The sequence below is a fragment of the Colossoma macropomum genome, unplaced genomic scaffold (genome assembly GCF_904425465.1).
Source record: "Colossoma macropomum unplaced genomic scaffold, Colossoma_macropomum, whole genome shotgun sequence".
Taxonomy (NCBI): Eukaryota; Metazoa; Chordata; class Actinopteri; order Characiformes; family Serrasalmidae; genus Colossoma; species Colossoma macropomum.
This window is the reverse complement of record NW_023494798.1, coordinates 7,475,807-7,498,626: the sequence shown is the minus strand read 5'-3', so window position 1 is coordinate 7,498,626 and position 22,820 is coordinate 7,475,807. Positions and strand designations below refer to the sequence as shown.

The 22,820-nt window shown below is 39.2% G+C and overlaps 1 protein-coding gene across 1 annotated transcript in view; it reads right to left on the bottom strand.

Moving 5' to 3' along the window:
- Window positions 1-7,540: 7,540 nt before the first annotated feature.
- barx2 (BARX homeobox 2) overlaps window positions 7,541-22,820 on the bottom strand; it is a 30,440-nt gene continuing 15,160 nt past the window's right edge. Inside the window, exons 2-4 of the mRNA XM_036585593.1 lie at window positions 20,244-20,544; window positions 13,186-13,270; window positions 7,541-10,498 (exon numbers count right to left, since the gene is read on the bottom strand). Of these exons, the coding sequence (XP_036441486.1) occupies window positions 10,187-10,498; window positions 13,186-13,270; window positions 20,244-20,544 (698 nt within the window). The 3' untranslated portion in view covers window positions 7,541-10,186. The remainder of the gene's footprint in view (window positions 10,499-13,185; window positions 13,271-20,243; window positions 20,545-22,820) is intronic.

Here is a 22,820-nt window from a genome sequence, read left to right as displayed (position 1 = left end):
CATCTTCTTTATTTGTACTTCGAGATTTGCTGTCTGTCTTTTAATATGAGTAGAGAAATATAAACAAAGAATAAAGTGTAAATTAAAATACTCTACCAGAATTATCCCTTTATAAAGATCAGCAAAAAGTGTTGTTTTTAATGATCTTGGTCTTATACTGAAGACAATGAAGTAGTTCTGCTGAAATTATGTGGTATTAGTGCTGTAAAATGCTAATTTACTCATTTCAATGTTTACTTTACATTAAAAATTACTTTCTGTAAATGTGTAACTCTGTTTGTTCCCCTTTTATTTTGCACAGCCACAGTAATTTATTAGCAATAATACATTCATATAAGTAGCTAAAAGTAGTAATAAATCTAAAATCTAAAAACATTTTAAAAATTGATAGCTGTAAACTATGTTTATAACTGTATAATTACATATTTGTAGCTACTTATTATTAGCTACATAATAAGCTACATCTTTGCTTATTTTACTAGGGGTGCCGATAATTCTGTTGAGCACTATGTTTTATTTTGTACAGCAACAAGTTTTCAACTTTGCCTTAATGAACTAATAGTTATAAACTATACTACTACACTTTATTACTATGTAACTACATTATAATAAGTGGTGATGAGATAACTTTTTTCCTGCTTTTCTTTGTCGGGAGTCCCACTAATGCTGTGAGGCATTATGTTTCACGCTGCAAAGAAATAGTTATTTAACTAGTCAACTTAAACAAATAATTATAACAGTTCAGATTATAAATACATAACCAACACATGTTTATGTTGTTATAAGCTATCATAAACACATAATCATTGACACGTTTTCTCCAACACAATGCACTGCTTCAGGTGCAGCCTGGCTGCAGAACACTTGGACTGAGTTTATGTTCATGTTTATGGTAATGATAGGTTTTCATCCTCTGCGGTGGAAGACAAGGGGGTCATTGTTCGTGCGGTTTGGGGGAGGATCCTTTTCTCTGGATGGTGATTTCAGCTTGTGGTATGCAGAAAGCACTTCTCTTGTCATAACAGAGGTAGAGGGAGGATGTTAGGGGTGAGTTTTTCTTTCCTTGCTGATCTGGAACTGCCTGAGTGCGAGTTAAGCTGACAGGTGAAGGTGTGCAACGGATGGAGTGTTCAGAGCTCGGGGTTTGGGGTCAGGGGGGTGGAGAGGGATTGATGTTACAGCGCCTTGCCTGACCCTGGCCTGAACTTAGGGGCCGGGAGAGAAAATTACAGCTTCTCCAATTAGGGCTGCTCTACCTGCAGGCTGTTTCCATAACCCATCCCTTACCACACCACACAACAATTACCCAGAATGCCATGGGCCTGCCATGGCCTGCCATACCAAAACACAATCACAAGGCCTCTGTCTATTTACATGTGCCTCACTCATACCTACACTACTCACTATGTACTGAACAGGAGGTCATCCTTCATTTATTTATTTATTTAAACACAATCACAAGGCCAAGATTTCATCCCGCTCCTGCAGAATACCTGCATTATTTATCCTACTCCCACCCACAGCCTAAATGTTTTGTCCTTCTCCCACCCGCAGTCCTGTATAGCATGGTGACTTTGATGGTGGTTGCTACACACCAGACTTGCCTTTATTCGACTTCATGTCATGTATTCACATTTATTAAAAGCACTTTCCACAGCTGTGGTCATCTGTCTGAAGGCTTGGCCATTTTTGTAGCTTCAAGAAAGTAATTCATGTTATTGATTGCTTCACAATTATTTAAAATGAGTTTATTAGTTTTTGTTATTTTGCAGTGAAATATTATTTGTACAGGGAGATTCACTCAAAAGAGCCCCTGAATATTCTGTTGTACTTCCCGTTATGATGAAGCAATCTGAACCAAAAAATTACACTACATACCTTGACGTATGTGTAATCGATTGTATTACATGCAATGCTATATATGATTTCAGTTTTCTGCCAAACACATGTAGAGGTACGGGGGGTATGCACCCAGAAGTTGCAAACAGAGGTTAAATGTCGCAACGCCTGTCCAACGCCACCTCATCACTCCGACACAGAGGCGTCCCGGCTTGTTCAAAGCTCCATATACTGAGGAGCACATTGCACATTGTTTCGTTCAGATTGCTTCATCCTAGAGAGTTATTACAGAATATTCGGGGCCCTTTTCGAGTGAATCGCGCTGTGTATGCTAATTATTAAGTGACTTATTTAGGCTATTCATTTATTTGCATGATTTCTCTACATATATGTGTTATCCTGCTCCCGCCCGCACTGTGCTGGTTAACTTCGCACTCCAGTGCATGACATTAAAATTTAGCCCTGTGCCACAACATATTGTGGTTGGCCCTTTTGGACAAATACAGACCTCTATTTGCTTTCTGTTTTCCTTAGAAATCTGCAGGGATATTTTTCCACACCTCCAAAGTTCAGTCTTAGAACTTTTTTGTGTTAGTAAGCCCCAACACATTCAGAGATGTTCACATCTGGACTCTGGGTTTGTTCATCCATTGTTCTGAAAATATGAACAGTTTTCTTATTTCATTCAATATTTCTTATTATTATTTCCTAAGACAGCTACACATCCTTACAGGCCCATAGCATTGAGTCGTGTTCTCACAGTGGGAAGATGAACAGATACACCAGTGGATTTTTTCCAATTAGAAAAAACGAGTGGAGCTTCATTTGTTAAACGGTTCATAAACGGAATGCGCTGAAACCATAAAAAACTAATATTTTTCAAATTTTAAAGCAAAAACCAAAATGTGTTAGGTCATGCTTCACTCTCCACAAACTGCCAGGTAATCTAAATAGAGCTGTTGAATGAGGACTGACATCTTCAGAGCTCTGGAAGAAACAAACAAGAACACCATTTGTAGAAAAATGTATCCATTCATGCTACCAGTGATGAAAATATGTTACTAATGGCATTAAACAAAGGTGTACCCTTTGGCTGGACACCCAATTCTAGCTAATTTCTTTAATTTTTGGTTGTGAAGATGTAACTAAAGTCATTCAGAGTGGTTTGATGTTAAATGTTTGATTGTAGAGGAACATACTGACTTGGATGTCTCTACAGTGGTGGTGTTTGGGAACCAGGGACTTCCGGAAGGCCTACAGTGATAGTTTTTCTCATAAAATTGCTCCCACCCATTGGAAATCAAACCAGTTGATTCCTCTGTTAATTCGTAATCATGCTGATAGTTAATCTAAGGTGTTAGGACTTTAGTTAGTTTCTGCATTTCAAATTCTAACCAATAGGAGAGCTTGCTAAGCTATATCTACCTAAATACCATAGAGAAAAACAATTTCTGCCAATTTTCTCTTGGGCATTTCAAGGACTTACCCCTTTTGTTCCCTTTCAAAACTTTACAATGGAAGAGAAAAGTGCAGAGTTTAATGCAAGCCTGGTTCTATTGAATGAATATAAACTAAAAATTACAGACATTCATTTTTTCAGTCTAGAGAAATCTTTAGGGCTTTTTTGAAGGCCTAGAAGGTTTTGAGGATTTCCCACTGTTGTAGGATTACTACAAAATATTAATGACCCTGGGTTATTATATTATTTTTTTTAAAATCATTTTACACCATCGAAATTTCTACATTTTATAAATGTGTATTTTTCGATATCGGCAGATTTGTACATGAAAAATATCGGATATCAGCACTGACCAACGCTGGTGCATTCCTATTCATTGTATCTTGAACTAACACTATTCAATTACCAACCAAGGAATCCTCAGTACACCCGTCTCACCAACAGCAATGCTGTGCTTGAAAGGCCCGAACACAGGCTAATATGAGCAAGCATGGTGAGAATTGTCTTCTCCTCTTTCTGTACCAAATGCATTGAGCTCTAACTTCTCCATGGCCATGAGGATGAAACCATCGCTAAGGACACGGCCCTGCGGTGAAGTCAGCAGTAGTTTATTTGCAGCTCAGTCTCTGAGCCTCAGGCATCGAAACAAGGCCAAAACCAACAAAGGCTGAGCTGCCGATGGCTTGTTAGGGTTGGCAGTTGTCACCACATCGACTTGCTGTCCGTCTCTCTCTGTCTCTCACTCTCTCTGTCTCTCGGCCCATGCCTGCGGATACCGGCTCAGTTTTTATAGCTGTTTGTAATGTCGTGCTGTACTGTACCTCCTTTCACTGTGAAAAGCCAATCACAGTTTTACAGGGTTGTTTTGTATGAGGTTTGTTTTGAAGCATTCTTTGTTGATCTGTGAACAGTTTTGAACAAATGCAGTTCATGGCACATGACTTCACATGTGGGAGGCGTTCCTTGGAATTCCATGCAATTGTCTAAGGAATGGTAGAAATCCATTAGTTCATAACTGGTAGCCTGGAAATGTATAGTTGCCTGCAAAATTTTGAAAAAAAAAAAACTGCTGGTGATTTTCTAAGTGAAAACTAGTTGAAGTGAAATATGACATTTTTCTAGGAATTTTAATTTATAATTTCATTTATTTACTGAGTTTTGGGGAAAGAAAATGTGCCACAATTTTGGCACGTCACATGTTCATGCCCCCTCTCCCACCAATATGATCAGTTCAGCAAATAAACAGTTATGTATTAAAATGTGCAAAAGTGTGTTCTTGGTAAAAGACTTTCATTTAGAGTATCAACAAAACATGTAATATGACTGGGGCACCCAAACCATTGCACACGAAAGTATATGTAATGTATGAATGCTGAAATTTTGTATCTGTATTCAGTCCATGTAACAATTGTAGAAGGTAATATTAAGATATTTGTTATTAAGTGTTACTAAGCTCTGTTAAAGCCTGAGTAGACTGATAAATCAATGTAATGATCAGTTATTAATCTCAGTGTTACTGAGCTCTGCTAAAGCCTGAGTAGACTGATGAATCAATGTGATGATCAGTTATTAATCTCAGTGTTACTGAGCTCTGCTAAAGCCTGAGTAGACTGATAAATCAATGTAATGTGTTATTTATCCCATTAAGGTTTTCCTCATGTGTCAATACATTCTAAATGCAATACTTTTTATGTATGATAATAGAATACATTACTGAATACATACTGTGTATCCAGTATTTAGCCAACGCTACTGCTATACAGTCATATAAATGTTTGAGCAGTCTTGTTCTTGGTCTTCTTTACTTCTACAAGCGAACACGCTGTTAAGATTTCTGTGGATCACCTGTGGACAAAACAGTTCATTTTTCCTGAATGATTTTTGTGACATTTATTTATTACTTCTTTCCCATTTTCCTGTCTTTGTACCTTTAAATGACCTTACTTGCCTTTACTTGCCTCAGGCCTGCTTTTACCCTGCCCTTTTTACCTTTAGCCTCTCCACTCCCACCCCCACTCCCAATGAGAAGCACGTATGCATGCACACGTAGAAACAACACGTAGAACAAGTGCACACATATGTAGATGCATGCACACAGGCACATTTTAAGGCTTTATTTCAATCAGCACAAAGTATCTCGACCCAATGTTCTGTTGTAGCTTATAGAAGTGTAACCATTAATTATAGCTGCCTGAAAGCATGTCCAGTATGTTTGCACAAGGTGTAGTAGTGCACTGTACCTGCCTTACTGTTAGCTTGCAGTGTTTACTTTAGCAATCATCCATGAGTGCCATCAGCCCACACAAATGCACCTTACACACTTCAAACCTGTTAGATGGGCTCACTGCGCAGCTTTCAGGTTTAATACAGGTCAGAGTAGAGGAAGCGTAAGGCAAGATAAAAATGGCTCAACATTGTGTTCTGTTTATTTGTTAATTGAACAGGTTGTGCTGCATTTGTAGCACAAAGTGAATGATTTATAAGTGTCAGTGCACAAAGGATTATTCATAAACTTCAAGTTTCTGCAGGCTTGTCTTGACAAACAAAACCATCCCAGTGCTCAATTATTTTATGAATGAAATGTCTGTTCAGAAAACCTGCACTTGTGCCATTCCAGTCCTGCTCACCTAGGATCTAGACCTGATCATATCACGGAAGAGTGTCATGCAAAACACTTCATTCATGTAATCGTGCAAAATTTCAAAGCTGTGCTCAGGTTAGTTTTTCAGTTGTGAATTTTGTTGTACATTTGTTGTACATACAGTTGTACATTTTTCTAAATTGAATTAAATCAATTGTTTCATGTTGGAAAAAGTGATTTTTTTTTTGTCATTCCACAGCAACTCATTAAAATCTGTCCAGTCATTTCATGGATTTCTGTGAAAAATTCAAGCAAAAACCTTCACTTAATTCATGCAACTGTTATAAATTTCAAAGCTGTTTGAAGTTAGTTTTTTAGATATTCATTTTTTAAGTTTGCCTTATTAGACTCTCAACTGCAGTAAATCAACTGGTTTTGGGTTGGAAAAATCTTTATTTGGGTTAATCCAGTCCAACTCACCTACAACCTGTTTAGACCACCAGGTTCTAAAGTGCATTAAATTAACTATCTCATGTTGGAAAACGTGCATTTTGATCATTCTGCAGGATCTATTAACTCATATTTTGGATTTCTGTGAAAAAAATCAATCAAAACTTCAATTTTATTCATACGACTATGCAAAATGACAAAGATGTGATTTTTTTAGATGAATTCTCAAAATTTACCCCATCAGGTTTTTAGTGGCTGAACTGATTTCAGGAAAAAGTGCATTTGGGTCATTCCATGTGAACTCACCAAGGACTCGTTCCATAACATCAGGATTTCCATGAAAAAATAACAAAAAAATAAAATAAAATAAAATAAAATAAATTCAAAGCTGTGCTCAGCTCAAAGTTTTGCCCATCAGGTTATAAATTGGATTAAATTAATTGGTTCCATTTTGGAAAACATGCCATTCCACAGCAACTCAGCTAGATCTATCCAGTCATGTCATTTCCACACACAAAAAAAATCATTCAACAACCTTAATTTCATTTATACTATCACACAAAATTTTAAAGTTGTGCTCCAATTAGCTTTTTAGTTATGAATTTGTGTAGTTATGAAGTGTACCCCATTAGACTAAATTGCATTAAATCAACTGTTTTTATTAAAATACACTACCTAATAAATTAACTTCTTCTGGGCATCTATTAGCACAAAGCAATTAGATTTAAAGTGAAATATTATTTTTAGTGGTGTATTTATATCAAGCTAATATTTCAGCTCAACTCAATATTTAAGATACTGTTTAGAACCTGATGGGCCAAATTTTAAAAATTCATAACTAAGAAACTTATTGCAGCACCGCTTTGAAATGAGTTGTACCAATTAAACTGAAGTTTTTGCTTGAGTTTTATTAGGAAATCCCTGATGTGACTGGACAGGCCTGCGGTGATTTGGCATGAATTGACCGATTTGGCTTTCTTAGCATGAACCTGCTGACGCCAAGTGAAACACAAGGTCCTCCTCACATATGGACCAAAGAGTTAAGCTAGCGTGAGATTCTCTGACAGTGGAAGTTTTGCCTAAAGCTTCATGTCTCGAACAAGACACCTTCCGTCGTCTCAACACCACATTTGTCTTGTCACCTCAAGCTGAAGAAGTCAAATGAAATTCCATCAGAGGTGACACCTACCTGTGAATGACCCCAACCAACGTAGTTGAATGTCTTCTTTATTAAATGCATTAAATATGCAAAAACACACACTCAAGGTGGAAATGACAAAAACTTTGGTTAGAAGGGAAAAGATTTAGCAAACATAGTCCACTTTTCCAAAACGAAAAAATAATAAAAATACATCCGTCGCTCTCCCAGAAATACTTAGTATGTGCAGCAGGCTTTGTATCAATCAATATTTTATATCAATCAGTTTCCATATATGTATATTTATGTACATTTTTTTCAAACAAATTGTAAGGAAACAAAAAAACAACAGCTTTACAAACAGCTTTTGGCAAAGGCAGAAATGAGTAGAAAGATGGACACTGTGTGGCATGCAGACTGGAAAGAGCTGCAACGGCGTTAGGTTTGTAGACTGTCAGTCAGCGGGTTGGAGGCGTGTGCTGCTCTGCCTCAGGCTCCAGCGTCTCCCATAGATTTTAGTGTTTGTCAGTTTCTTACTTTTGCCTGACATCCACAGTGATTTATACATCTCCTCATGTCTCCAACAGGTTTAAAGGCTTTTTTAAGCAGTTAAAGAAATATCCCAATGCTTAAAAATAGAGTTCAAAAGACATACATTACTGTGCAAAAGCCAGAGACCACCATGCATTTGTTTAATATTCAAAATGAAGTTTTAAACAGTATTAAAATTATAGAGTAAATGAGACTCCCAACAACCACACAAGACCTGGTAGACCCCTAGTTTTGAGCTTTCATCTCTGAGAGGGAAGAGAAAATCAAGCTCTATTATTGTTTCAGATCTGGAAAATTCCCCAGGTATTTCTATCCATCCTTCTACTGTGAGAAGACAACTCAATACTTTGGGCATGAAAGGATAGGAGGAAAGGAAATAGACTAAAAAGAAGCTGCTGGAGTCCTCAGAACAACGGACTGGCCAATCCAGTGCCCAGACCTCTGGCACAACTTGGATCATGAGAAGAAGAAAATGTAACCAACTTCTAAGACCGAACTTTGTAGGTGTGGAAAAATATCCCTGCAGATTTCTTTGGAAAAACTTTGGAATATCCAAAGCTGTTCTACAAGCAAAGCGTGGACACACAAAATACTAAAAAATCTATATTTATCTGTTGACACTTCTGTTAAATAATTGTTTTCTGCTTCTTTTCCTGGTGCTGCAAAATGAATAACTTGTACTCAGGGTGGTCTTTGCACAGTACTGCATTCTAAAGTGCAAAAATGACCTCCAGTAAGCTTCATGCAAAGTTCTATCAGAGAGAGAAGCTGTTTTGAAAGTCTCTAATACATGACTATTGTAGCTACACAATAATCTCCAACAGTTGTGCTGTTATGTTAGACGCAAGACCTCATAAAGAACAGGTAATGGTCTTAGAAGATTTGACTGCTCCACACTGAATCTTGCAGGTAGTGATGCATTTTATGCTTGCAATTATGCAAAACTAGATTGAACTTAAACCTAAATGCAGTTCTATGAACCATTGAAGTCTATGGGATGTCATTTTTGCCTTGTATCTTACAAGTAAATAGAATTGCGACATACCGTTGCTGACAGAACAAAACCTGACATCTCCAAAAACGGGACTTTACAGAACATGATGTTACTTGAGATTGTGGACTATTTCTATTGGCCTATTCATCACGACATTTTTGACAAGACATAAACCGGCTTTTTCAAATCATGTCAAAAATAGTTATACAAGATTTTGTCTCAATAGTGCTGATTTGACTGTAGACCGAAATCAGCCAAGCCACACAACAAAGAAAGGAAAGGATCGAGCTCAACACTTTCATAAGCCTCATGGAATATGAACACTTCAGTTTCATATATTCTGCATGAAGTGATGTCAAGTCTGCACAAGTAATAAATACAGTTCCAAATATTCATATATAAAGACTGGGAAGGTGGTCATGCACACAAAAGTAAGTAAAGCAACTCAATCTTATGAAAACAGAACAAGCATCTTAGTTTGACAATACAGAAAATGTTCTTTGGAAAGTTTAAAAATAGCACTTTTAATAGCAGTTAGTAAGAGTAATAACAAGTCTGTGCCCATCCTTGCCAAGCTTGCTTTAAAAAGCCATATTTCCTCATGTAGAAAAATAAAACACTGTACAAGTGTACACCTGTGTTCAGTACTTGACTCTTTTTTTGGCATTTAATGGGAAAAGCTTTTAAACATGAGACAAAAAGGCACTATTACCTCCGAGGGCATTTCAGCATTTCAGATATACGACCTTTGGCAGGGAACAAGACGCTGCAGTACGCAGACAGACCGTATTCAACACAGGCAATAAAACAGGCAGCAATTATGATGTAAGGGAGGAAATCGCTCGGGAAAATAAAAAATAAAAATAAGCGCTTACTGTTTGTCCATTTGGAACATGGAGTACTAGTGTTAGGATAATGTGCAACCGCCTCTGTGATGCAATTTTGTCGAAGTGCATTTGGCCGAAGCACAGCTGATCATAAAATACTGAACTCAGAAAGTCTCAGAATGGCAGCTGAACCACAGAAGCGATGTTGCAGAGTGACTCACAGCACCTCGGCCCATTCAGCTCAAAGCAGGCCTTGCCCGGTTCAGGTCTTTGGAGCTACGGTGATCAGAGGCACTAAGTGCTTTTGGTACGCTCTCAGTCTTTGCACTGTGGATGCTAACCATGTTTAGCTTGTTGTCATAGTCTCTGACGATAACTGGGTCGCCTTTTCCCGACCTGAGGCCTCCAGAGGCAGGGGGCGGAGGGATTCGCTCGTCACGCTGCTTGTGCTCAGGTCTTGGGGCTGCGCCTGGAAGGCTTCCCCCTGGGCTTGGAGCTGAGCCTGGGCTCGGGCTTGAGCTTCGGACCTCAGTCGTTCCTCCTCTGCCAGCTGAGCTAACCGCCGCTCCTCGGCCTCGATCTCCTCCGTGGTTGGGATGGAGTTTTTCTTGGGTCTGCCTTTGGGCTTGGTGGGGGCTTCATGTCCTCCTTTTAGCACCTGAATCAACACATATATCAGATATATATAAAACAATGTTTTGAGTAGAATTTTCGAATAGTCATAAAATAGCTTACACATAACATAAACTTCTATAGCCTAAAAATACTTTGGCCATTTGCATTGAAGTCCCTGTAGTTTCTGAATGATAAGCCTTAATATGCAATAAGCCGGGTTTTTTAAGGTTTTAATCAGTGTGTTTTTGCAGTGCTTCCCATGTACTATATTTGCACTTTTTGCTATCAGCTGCACTGCACTTGTCGTCCAATATGCAGTAGCCTTTAGACGGCTGCAGTAGTCTACTTCATTCATTGTATCAAGCATTTACTGTAATGTAATATGTAAGCTCTTCACTGTCCTCTGCTGGAGTTAGAACATCTCATAGTCCTTAAATATAAGAACCTGTAACATTGGCAGGAAGCTAATTTTTGGTAACATTTTACTTAAACCCTGCTACATAACCATGCTATAAACATATCATAGCAAATGTCATAAGATGGAATGACTTGTCATGACAGATTTTGTTCAGTAATATAACCTTTCATGTTACCATAACTGGTAATTGTCTTAATAGCTGCTGTAATGTTGGCTGACATAACTTATGACAGCACATGACATCTGCTATGGCATGTTTATGGCATGGTTATGTAGCAGGGTTTAAGTAAAATGTTACCAAAAATTTAGCTTCTCGCTAATGTTACACATTCTTATACTTCTTCTACTACTACACCAGAGGGCAGCAAAGAGCTTACATTTTACGTTAAAGCCACAGTATATCCTTGATACAATGTACGAAGCATAGAAAGACTACTGCAGCCGTCTAAAGGCTACTGCTTATTGGACATGGGTAGCACTGCAAAAACACACTAATTAACCCCTTAAAATCCCAGGCTTATTACATATTAAGGCTTATCATTCAGTAACTACAGGGACTTCAATGCGAATGTCCGAACTATTTCTAGGTTATAGAAGTTTAGATTAAAACTTTGGGCCTGCCAGTGGGCCCTGGCCATTTAAGGGGCTAACATCAAGCTTATTATTTTGATAGTGCAAAGTGAGAAGACAGTATTAGGCAGAATAGTTTGATTACCAAATTATTTGTTATGTAGTTCTGAGAGTGAGGAAAGGAAGTTTGAACCCACCCACAGGCCTATAGAGTTTAAGAGGTTAAATGGGGCCTTGATAAATGTAAGCCTGGGTCAAAGGCCAATGTGGTTATTACAGTGATTAAGGGAAGATGTGTGGCCCAGAGGGGCTGGGCTATTACGGCCATTAATCTCAGAGAAGAACACGTTGCAGAGCTTTTGTTCTTGGCCGAGGAAGTGGCCACACTGACGCAGACCTGCAGTGTCCCCTAAATCATCACTCATGTTACACTTTTAAGCACAGCGCCTCTAGGCTACAGCTAGCTTGACAATATATATGATAAATGGAGAGCATTCTGAGGAGAGCAGGTTAAAAACTGTTTAATGGATTTTTAATGATATGTTCCAGAATCTCTGCTGCCAAATAGCTACTGCAGCTTGGTGGTCCATTTTATTGCCAAGTCAAAGGTACGCAGCGTTAAGAAATGTGAACATAAGCCTCCAACCTGTCGGATCTATTTTGCAGAAAAGAAAAAAATGTAAAAGATTTAGTCAAAAATGAGCTTTTACAACAGTTATACTGCGTATTTTCTGTATATGCATTATTTGACAAAAGCTTGACTTTATTATCTTTTAATTATAATAGGTAATCCATAGATGAGGTGAAGCACAGCAGGTTAGTTTAGCCTTTTAACATCATCGTCACTCTCGCTTTTCTTAGCCTTTCACCAAAACTGATAAATAAAGAAGACCACCAGGTTATCAATCAAATAAAGTAATATTTTCAATCAAATAATTTTATAAAATAAAATAATAAAATGAGTATATCAAGTGATGAAAGTGATTCAGTGAATCAGTGCCTGCAAAGAAAGCAGGTTGTTTGAAGCAGGCTAACTGACATACATTAAGCTAACAGCTTAATATTATTGTTTATTCAACAATGTCCAAAAAATAACAGTAAAACAGTAACTTTACAGGAGAAGACAAGCATTTCCTTAACTTTTAACGTGAGGCAACGTAAAGAGGTGTTTTTCTAAGTAGTTCTGGAGTGTTTCTATTGGTTAATTCATCATAAAATTTTTTACGTAATTTTTAATGTACAAAACAGAGCCACTCTGTTCAAATGATTTATGAAAAATTTATATGGGACAATATCTAGGTTCATAAATACAACAACAGAAGTTTAAATTCTACTAAATTGTCCTCCGCTGCCTCCTAATGGAATGCAGTTCCATGGAATTTTCTCAGTTTTGGCTTTTGAGAGGTGGTAAACTTTAAAATACTCTTCAAAACTAATAGACATTAATATGCTTTATTGATCATACAAAGGGAATGTGTCATTTTGCTGCCTAACTATGGCTAGTCTAGAAGTAGCACAGTGTTGCCAGCAGAGCAGCACTGCTTGGGGCAGTGGGGGGTTGAGTGCTTTGTCCAGGAGCACAGCCAGGAATACCTAATCAGTCCTGGGATTTGAACCTGCGACCTTCCTGCTGCTCAAGAGAGTTCTTTAAGAAGCATAAAATGGCCAAAATAGTCCAAACTTCATCATGCGTAGGGTTTCTGCAGACCGTCATACAATTCTTAGTTCATTGTTAGATTTACCATTTTCTTCCACTTCATGCGTCTGTTCTGGTACCAGGTCTTAACCTGGAGCTGAGTGAGTCCCAGAGACTGAGCCAGGTCCAACCTGAAACATATAAAAACACACACGGAGAACATGTAAATCACCATAAATAATCAGTACAACACTACAGAAAATGACAGCGCTTGCAAGGCCTTGGAACAGTTATCGGAACTGGCTGCAAATGACCAACTGAACTGGCTGCAAATGACCAATTGAACTGGCTGCCAATGACCAAATGAAATTACAATTGTGAATGAATGTAAAATTAATTAGACCCAGACATGTCCTTTGTGCCGTCTGTCAAAATAAAGGTAGCTATGTTCAACTGGCAGCGAAGAGGATCCCAACGGCAATCCCGAAGTCACCTGTTGCACTACACATAAAAGCCAGTGGGTGGCCCTCCATGGTCCAGATGTCCATCTAATCACTGCATAATCAGCGAAGCTGGCGTGACATATCAAAGGGGGTTACATGACTCTGTCTTCCCAGACGGCCTGTAATCGCAGACCTCCCATCGAATCCTATCACCATTTATCTATACAGGAAAAGGTAATCCTATCGCGGCAGCTCCTAGCTCCCCTAGAGGCGGCCGAGGTTCTTCTGGCAACTTCAGCAAGCTTTCCGTGACTAATGCGGCGATTGGTTCGATGGTAACGCGATAGCCATGGCTAGCTGTGTGAATGAGGGCCGCGAATAGAAGGGGGCTGTATCAAACGGCCAGGCAATCAAACGACCGGACAGAGATTCCAGCCACGTCTGCCTTCAAAGTGGCTCCCAACAGCCTGAGAGGATTAGCCAGCCTTTCTCGGTCCATCAGAGAAGTGCTCGGCCATTTGAAGTGAGGCACAAAGATCTTCTGGAAATGAGCAGATTATCGCACTCTATCATGTGCTCTCTTTCTTTCTTTCTTTCTTTCTTTCTCTCTCTCTCTCTCATTTGCAGTTATCTGAGAAATTACATGAATCTCAATTTCTTTATGGTCATACAGTACTGTGCAAAAGTCAGAGACCACTCTTTCATGTGTCCAAAGGGCCATTCAGTACACGTTTTTCATCGGAAAACATAGCAGAAAACTACAGAAAATGACACAGAAGCCTTAACAACTCAATATATATTTTTTTCAGTATCCACCATTTGCCTATTTTACAGCCTTCTTTCTTTCCAAGAGACCTGCTTTCAGATTTTCAAAGAAATCTGCAAGGATATTTTTCCATGTTTCCAAAGTTCAGTCTTAGAAGTTGGTTGCATTGTATGCTTCTTAAGGTGAAGTAAGCTCGATTACAAATTTAGGGTCATCAGTCCATAAAACCGCACTCCACATTACAGATCTGTCTCCTTTTCTCAGTAAGAGCTTCTTGACAGCTACACATCCTTTCAGACCCATAGCGCTGAGTCGTCTTCTCACAGTGGAAGGATGGACAGAACCACCTGTGGATGTTTTCAGATCTGAAGCAGCTTGATTTTCTCCTCTCTCTCAAAGATGAAAGCTTTAAGTGGAAGTAGGGAGCACAAAAGTGAAGAATGGACAAATTAAATACTGATATATTTGATGCCATATTTAAAATAAATATTTATAATGTTTCTTGCTTTTTTCTGACCCTGAAAACTGAACATCTTGTTCTAAACAACTGTTTTGACTGGAACTCGGCTCAGATCCAATCTTTCTGGATGTGGTGGTTCATATTTGTAGGAGACCCATATCTGCCATTAGTGTGAACACCACTCTTCCATGAAAAGACCTGCATGCACACCTTTCAGCATTACAGAGACACTGGATGCTAGCCACAGAAAAAAAAAAAAATCTCAAATAACATGTTTCTGTTCACACAGCACTGAAAAAAATCAGATTTCTGTTAGGAAACAAACAGCACCACTTAATCTATGTAATGTTGAAGTGTCACTACGTGTCATTAAGTGGCTGAAAATGCAACAAAACGAAATCAAAGAAGCTGCTGGTGTTCTCAGAACAATGGACTGACCATCCCAGAGCCCAGAACTGATGACTTGGATCATCAGAAGCAGAAAATACAGCCAACTGTACTGAACTTTGGAGGTGTGGAAAAACATCCCTGCAGATTTCTTTGGAAAACTGAAAGCAAGTTTCCTGAAAACACTAGAAGCTGCAATAAACACAAAGAGTGGACACACTAAATGGTGAAAAAAAAATACATTTAGATGTTGAGGCTTTTGAAATACAAGGCATTCTGGGCGTGAATTTTATTATAATTTCATTCTTACTGCTCTAGAGCCTTTTCATTAGAGAATTACCTACAGCTCTGTTCATCACTCTGGATACAACTACAATTTACTAACTTAAAAAATAGTAACATCCAAGTATCTTTAACAACATCACTTTTATTGAATTATTATTGAAAACAGTGATACCACACTTTTAACGTCTCTCATGTCTGACTGTCAGTTTTCTGAAAGAAAGAGCCACAGATGGCGCTTTCCCCTTTACCTAGACTAATTGTGGAGTTATTTTGAAGTTATTTTGGATTTGGTGTTCATGATAATGACAATGATTATACGGCAATCATCTCTTCCTCGTAAAAACAATTATGACCAAATTATATAAATCATTGTGGTCTATATTGTGGCATGTTTTTCATTACTTTTATGGGGTTTTGATTGTCTGGCTGCTTGTGCAAACTCAGCTGTGGCCAAAAACAGCAGGAGAGAGAGGGAGGAAGGGAGAGAGAGAGAGGGAGAGAGAGAGAGATCAGATAGACCTGCGGCTACAGTGATCCCCTCATTCCTTGGCCCTATCTGTGGAGGGGGAATTCCCCCAGGTTGTGGTTTTCATTCCGCTGGGATTTTAATTCGTTCATTACTAAGACTAAGAGTAGCAGATATGAATATGTATCTGGTGTATGTGTTTGTTTAGCTCTTTGTGGGGACCAGATGTCCCCAAGATGATGGAAAATATGAAACTGATTAGCATAAATGCTTTTTTACAAAATAATTCAGGTTTTGGACAAAGTAAAAGAGCCATTTGGCTCATGAGCATAAGGTTAGGGTTGGATTAGGAGTAGCACAGCAACAGCTATAGCGGTAATACTTTATTTGAAACCTACCTACATAAGGACTTCATAACACATGCATAAGCATTGAATAATGTATTTAAAAAGCAATACTTTAGTATTTATGCCAGTAATTGCAAGATAATGTGTTTTACAAAGTAAATGACTTTGTATTGACATAAGGAGCCTTAAACTAAATTGATGGACCCTAGTTCTACTCATAACACTGTTGTGAAGCATCATTCCCATGTCATGGAACTTATAAGCAGTGGCCTAATTAAGAACACCAACTTATAGGCCTAGTTAAGAATATTACTCGGGTAAAAGTTCCCTGTCTATATTTGTACTCAAGTGCAAAAGTTTAATGTTCTCAAGAATCAAAAGTAAAAAAAAAGCACAGGTCTCCTTAATAGATGACTTTTAGGTTCCAGTACTTGGACATCATGCTTCATAACAGTGTTATAAATGCCCATCACTTTAGTTTAAGACGTCTTATGTCAATTACAATGTAATTTACTTCATGAAACATTTTATGTCATTTTGTGATTAAACTGTTTAAATAAATACTCCCACACTATTGCTTTATAAATGCATTATTTAATGCATACACATGTGTTATGAAGTCCCTATGAAGGTAGCCTTACCACTACAGTAATGTAGAAAGCACCGGAAACACCCCACCAGGACAGAAATCTGTACATATGTGCTGCAATCCAGGTTGGAGAGCAATGTTGGAGCCGCTAGTTTGCAGGTGAAGCTTTGTGGTGGGTGGCCCATCTGCAGCATGGAAGATTTACTCCTCAACGTGGATGATCAGTGACAGCTCCAGTGCTTTTTTCAGGCAAGAGCAATCTGACCCTAGGCTGAACAAGACTGAAAGTACAGCCAATTGTTTTCCATATCTGACACATTTCAAATCCTTGTAGGTGGCTTCTACAGCTCCAAATACAGTCTTGCTTTGGACCATAATGACAGTATGACCAGTACAGCCAACCCCCCGAAACATGAAGCCTTAAATCAAATGGAAAATGTGTCAAGGCCGAGAAAGAATGACCCACGAGAGGCGACCTAAGACACTTCGATTACCTCATCTCATTGTACAAAGCTCTAAAGCAGTTTTATATACACCTGCATGTGTATTAAATGATTGGCATGAAATCAGTGTAATACATTTCTGTTTGCTGTTGTTGGCGCATGTCCCTCTCCTCTTGAATGGGGGTAGTGTTTCTTTTAGAGGCTTTTTCTGCTATTCAAAAAGCGCGAGGTTAAAATGTTACTCTTGTCCTGACTAGAACATTGCGGTACGTCATTCGTTGGCTTGCGCCGATTAACTGGGCTTGAGACGTTCCCAAAAACATAAATCAAAATGTCACAATGATAATCAGTGCCATTCATTCACCAAACCCGCTTCTAAGGCTAAAAATCTAGTTCATGCTTACATTTACATGTCATTGAGGATTCTTGTTTTGCAAAAGATTCTCCGCATTACAGTATAATTCCATGTGACTGATAAATAAGGACAGATGGTGGATGAATACGGAGAATGTCAGGATACTTTGCCAACTTTTTGCACTAACGAAAGCAGGCAATTTGAACAGTGTGCGCTGCCAGTACAGTAGTGGTTTTCATAGTTATTTCTGTGTTGTTTTCTAAGCTCTAACCCCCCTGGGAACACAGTACGAAGTGTCTGCTAGTGCGACCACACCCTCAATTGGAGGCCAATTCAGTTTTGTCACATCCGTCTAAAATGTCTGTCATCGTTTGTAATTAGCTTCATCTCTGCCAAACCTTGCAGGAACCCTAACCTGTTGAAGTTGTAATCTTGCCATAACGTCAGGCTGAACTTCTTACCTGCCATGTTCTCATATCTAACATGTGTCTGACGCAATCAGTAGCCAAGCAGATCTTTGTAGACGTGTGCATGGGCGTGAAATTAAACCTGACTCACCCCTACAACTTTGAGGCCTGACCTGAACAGGCCCAACTGGTTTGAATCCTAAACCCGATCCGAATTCATAACTTTAGAACCCAACCTGAATGGGGCCGAAAAGTACTGCTAAACTTGAAACCTAAACTCTTGACTTTTTAGACCTGACCCGACCCAAGGAGGCCCAAATAACATACTACGTTTAAAAACCAAACCCGAGCCGAACCCAAGACTGTGAGACCCGACCCAAATAGGCCATGATTTGTTATGCTGTAAATTTTAAACCTGAACCTGAACCCGAACCTGCTTGCACGCACTAACAGAGACAGTCCTGTCCTTTGTTACGAAGTACATGATCGATGGAAAATGAACTATATTAAAAAAAAACTAAACATATTTATCTGAAAGTGATACAGAGTGATTCAGTGCTCAGACTGAACTGGAGTGAGAAAGTACTCTGACACTGACTTTTCTGGCTAGCTGCTGTGGAATGGCAGCATCAATGATACATTTGTTACTGAAGAGGTGATGTGCCAGTCCTTCTGCAATCATAGCTCAAAATACTACTGTCTGATGTAAGAACCGGACATAATGTTTCCACAATGAAGACATCCCTGACTCATTTGGAATTTTAAACAGTTCTCTTTTTAGCATGCTTTTTTTTATTTCCTGCATGGAGAATAGTTATTAAGACTGGCTTTATCAGCTCATAGTACACTATACTAGAAACAGAGAGACTGCAGTAGACAAAAGGCACATATTCCTTCAAATAAAAACAAGTTACTGCATAAAAACAGTGTGATGTTCTATGTGAAAAAAGAAAAAGGCCAAACAAATTTGACCCGAAATCTCCATTGGGATCAAATTGACCTATAGATCTTTGACAAATGTTTAACTATTAGTCACTGGCTCACTAGTCAAGTGCTTCTGTTTAATCATCGTTGTAAACTTGTGCTACTTGTATTATACTTACACCATGTAATTAAAAAGTCATAGATTTGGGCCAGTTGTCAAATGTAGCAGTACTAGTTGTGCCTGTTCGGGTTGGGCCTCAAAGTCTCATGTTTGGGTCAAGTTTGAGTTTAAACTTTAGTAGTACCAGTCAGGCCTGTTAGGGTCAGGTCTCAAAGCCATAGGTTCTGGTCAGGTGTCGAATTTAGTTTTACCAGTTGTGCCTTTTTGAGTTGGGCCTCAAAGTCTTGTGTTCGTGTTTCAAATTTAGCAGTACCAGTCGTGCCTTTTCAGGTCAGGTCTCAAAGTCACAGGTTTGGGTTGGGTGTCAAATTTAGCAGTACTAGTTGTACCTTTTTGGGCCAGGTCTCAAAATCTTGTGTTCAAGTCAGGTTTGGGTTGCAAGTTTAGCAGTACCAGTCGTGCCTTTTCAGCTTGGGTCTCAAAGTCACAGGTTCGGGTCGAGTGTTGAATTTAGCAAGATCAGTTGTACCTTTTTGGGCCAGGTCTCAAAATCTTGTGTCCAGGTCAGGTTTGGGTTTCAAGTTTTGCAGTACCAGTTGTGCCTTTTCAGGTCAGGTCTCAAAGTCACAGGTTTGGGTCAAGTGTCAAATTTAGCAAGATCAGTTGTACCTTTTTGGGCCAGGTCTCAAAATCTTGTGTCCAGGTCAGGTTTGGGTTTCAAGTTTTGCAGTACCAGTCGTGCCTTTTCAGGTCAGGTCTCAAAGTCACAGGTTTGGGTCAAGTGTCGAATTTAGCAGTACTAGTTATACCTTTTTGGGCCAGGTCTCAAAATCTTGTGCCCAGGTCAGGTTTGGGTTTCAAGTTTAGCAGTACTAGTCGTGCCTTTTCAGGTCGGGTCTCAAAGTCACAGGTTTGGGTCAAGTGTCAAATTTAGTAGTGACTGTATGGCAGGATTACAACTTCAGTAAACAGGTCTTGGTTCTCCAGTCCTGAAGCGCATTGCAAAATGGATGCAGTTGAATCACCACCTACAGATGATGGTATCATGATAAACAGATATGTTTTTACAACGCTATTGCATTATACTTGCATTATAATTAATTTTCATGCTTAAATATAAACCTCTTCCCAACATAATACTTATTTAAAGTTAGTTAAAGCAGTTACTGACCTGTCAGGGGTGGACAGATACTTCTGCTTCTGGAACTTCTTCTCCAGACCCATGAGCTGCAGCTCGGTGAAGATAGTGCGGCTGCGGCGAGGCTTCTTCAGCCGGGGGGCACTGTGCTCTGTGTCTGACTCGCTGCTGATGCTGACTGGTGTCTCGCTGGGCGGCAGCTCGCCGGGCCCTGCGTGTAGTGGCAGATGGGCACCCCGGCTGGGGGGTGATGGCTGGGACAGGTGGGGCAGCACGCTGGGGGGCTGCCGGGTGATGACAGAGAGCAGGGGGTATGCCCTGAGTGATGAAGGACCTAGGACAACATGTCATAAATAAGAAAACTGTTAGTGTTCTTTAAATCATGGCAGCATGCACAGAAGATCACATCAAAGAGTATCATATTGACCTCTGGTTGAGTGAATCTGGAAGTCAGAGTTGCTGTCCTTACATGTTGTGGATTCTAAAGAGGTAGTTTGGGAAAGTGGGTGATTCTGCAGCAGACTGGGGTTTGATTCTCCACCTTGGCAATCACACCATGCTACACCAATAGGAGTCCTTGGGCATGACCCCCAATGCTCCTAACATGATTAAACTGTAAGTCACTCCGAATAAGAGTGTCTGTTGTATAGCTTTTTTGGAAGCTATAAGGCTAATGTTACTAATAAGTAATGGATGCTTATACTGAATTTAACTTAGAAATGGAAAGCTAGATTTTATTTATGTCATTTTTGAGTTCTGTTTGAGCTACACAGTGGGAGAAAAGACCTCCGAAGACTGTTAACAACATGCTAGGCAGCTAAAGTCAGTGATACAGGGTGATTCAAAAAGATTCATCTGATTTCAAAATGATTTATTTCACTTGTAAATCATTACAGAACAATGCGGTAAACTGTAAATGGTTTAAATGAGCAGAAAGTTTATTATGTAATTTTACAAGTGCTCAATATGAACCTCCTCCAGCTGTACAGACAACATCAACACCATAGTTAAATTCATCCCATACTGGATTGAGCATGTCGGGTGTCGCTGCACTCACAGCTCTTTCAGTGCGATTTCAGAGATCATCCAGTGTTGTGGATCCAACGCCAAACACTCTGAGCTGTTCGAGGTTCACTATTAATGGAAATCATGTTGCACAGTTATGACGGATTCACTCTTATTGAAGTGGAGAATGCAAAAACGCTTTCTGCTCAGGGGTTGCATCTCCTCGCAGGCTGAAGGGAGCCATCTTCCAGTGACAGTCAGAAACTCTATGACCCCCTCTTTCAATTGGAGTGTGATTGGTTCCTAGGCACCTCACAGTTGGAAAAATATATGGCGCTTTGAAATCAGATTAATCTTTTTAAATCACCTGTATAAGTGATAATGCTCATGAAGCATTTACTAGGGATGCACTGATAATATCCAATATTTTTTTATGTACAATGCCAATTCTGATACATAAACATTTAAGTATTTGAATTAGCGTTGAAGAGAAATGTAAAATTGATTTGTAGAGGGTTACAAATGCAATAAAATTGAAAAGATATTTGGAATCATAGCCCAGCACTGCCTAAATATTCTGCTCTTCCAGAGTATAATATATACATAATCAAATGTTGGCTTGAAATATTAGTCAAATCTGACGTCAACACATTCTGAAATTATCATGCATCCCTAGCATTTACTTACTCAAACACAAGTTTATGATTTGTATTGTAGATTTAACCAACCTCTGTGTCTGTACGCTGAGATCAACAGCAATTAAAGCATTAAAGAGTAGAAACGTTACTTTATTTCTAGGTATTTGTTCCTATTGACGATGTAAACAGCCATCTTGATTAGCTGAACTCAGAGTTGAGAACACCTTCCCAACCTTCCAAGTAGGAGTTCCCAGTTGGGAGAGTGTTTTTGTTGAAGGTCAGAAATTGAGTTATGAGTTTTATTTGAATGCATCATTATACTCCACCACCATGCCCAAGTCATTCAGTGTCAGTTCCTAAATTTCATCCATGCTTTTATGAATGAAACCATAGAAGCAGAATATTAGAAAACTTTTTAATTAAGTATTTATTCATTTAGTTAAGCATTTAGTTTTTGTTGTTTTGCCAACCTTTTCTTTTAAAAGCTGTTTTGTGCACATGGTCCTCATTAAAGAGTAAAAATGGCCTTTGGTGACTCCAAAGTGCCACGACACAGCGATCCAGCAATGTGTTTAATCTACGGTCAGAAAAGTGACCCCAAATTGCGCTCCGAGACCCATTCGGCTACTTTCATCGTTCTGCTTGGTTTCTGGTTTTAGGAACCATTATGTCCAACCGTGCTAAATCCTCCTTAACAGCCTGTCCCCTTTCGCCTTAACGATAGAAGGGAAAGCTAACAGGCCTGACCTTCTTGATGTAGGTGACTGAACTGTGGGACTGCTATGGTGACGTAACCGGTGTTTTACACCGCCACCTTTGAACTGCTGGAAGATAATGATTCTCCCGTGATGCTCGCGTTCACACTCACAGTGCACTCTGGGTAATAAATTGGAGGGGGGACACGGTGTTTTCGGCCCTAAGAGTGGTCCTAAAACTTAAATCTCTCTCTCACTTTCCTTCTTTCTCT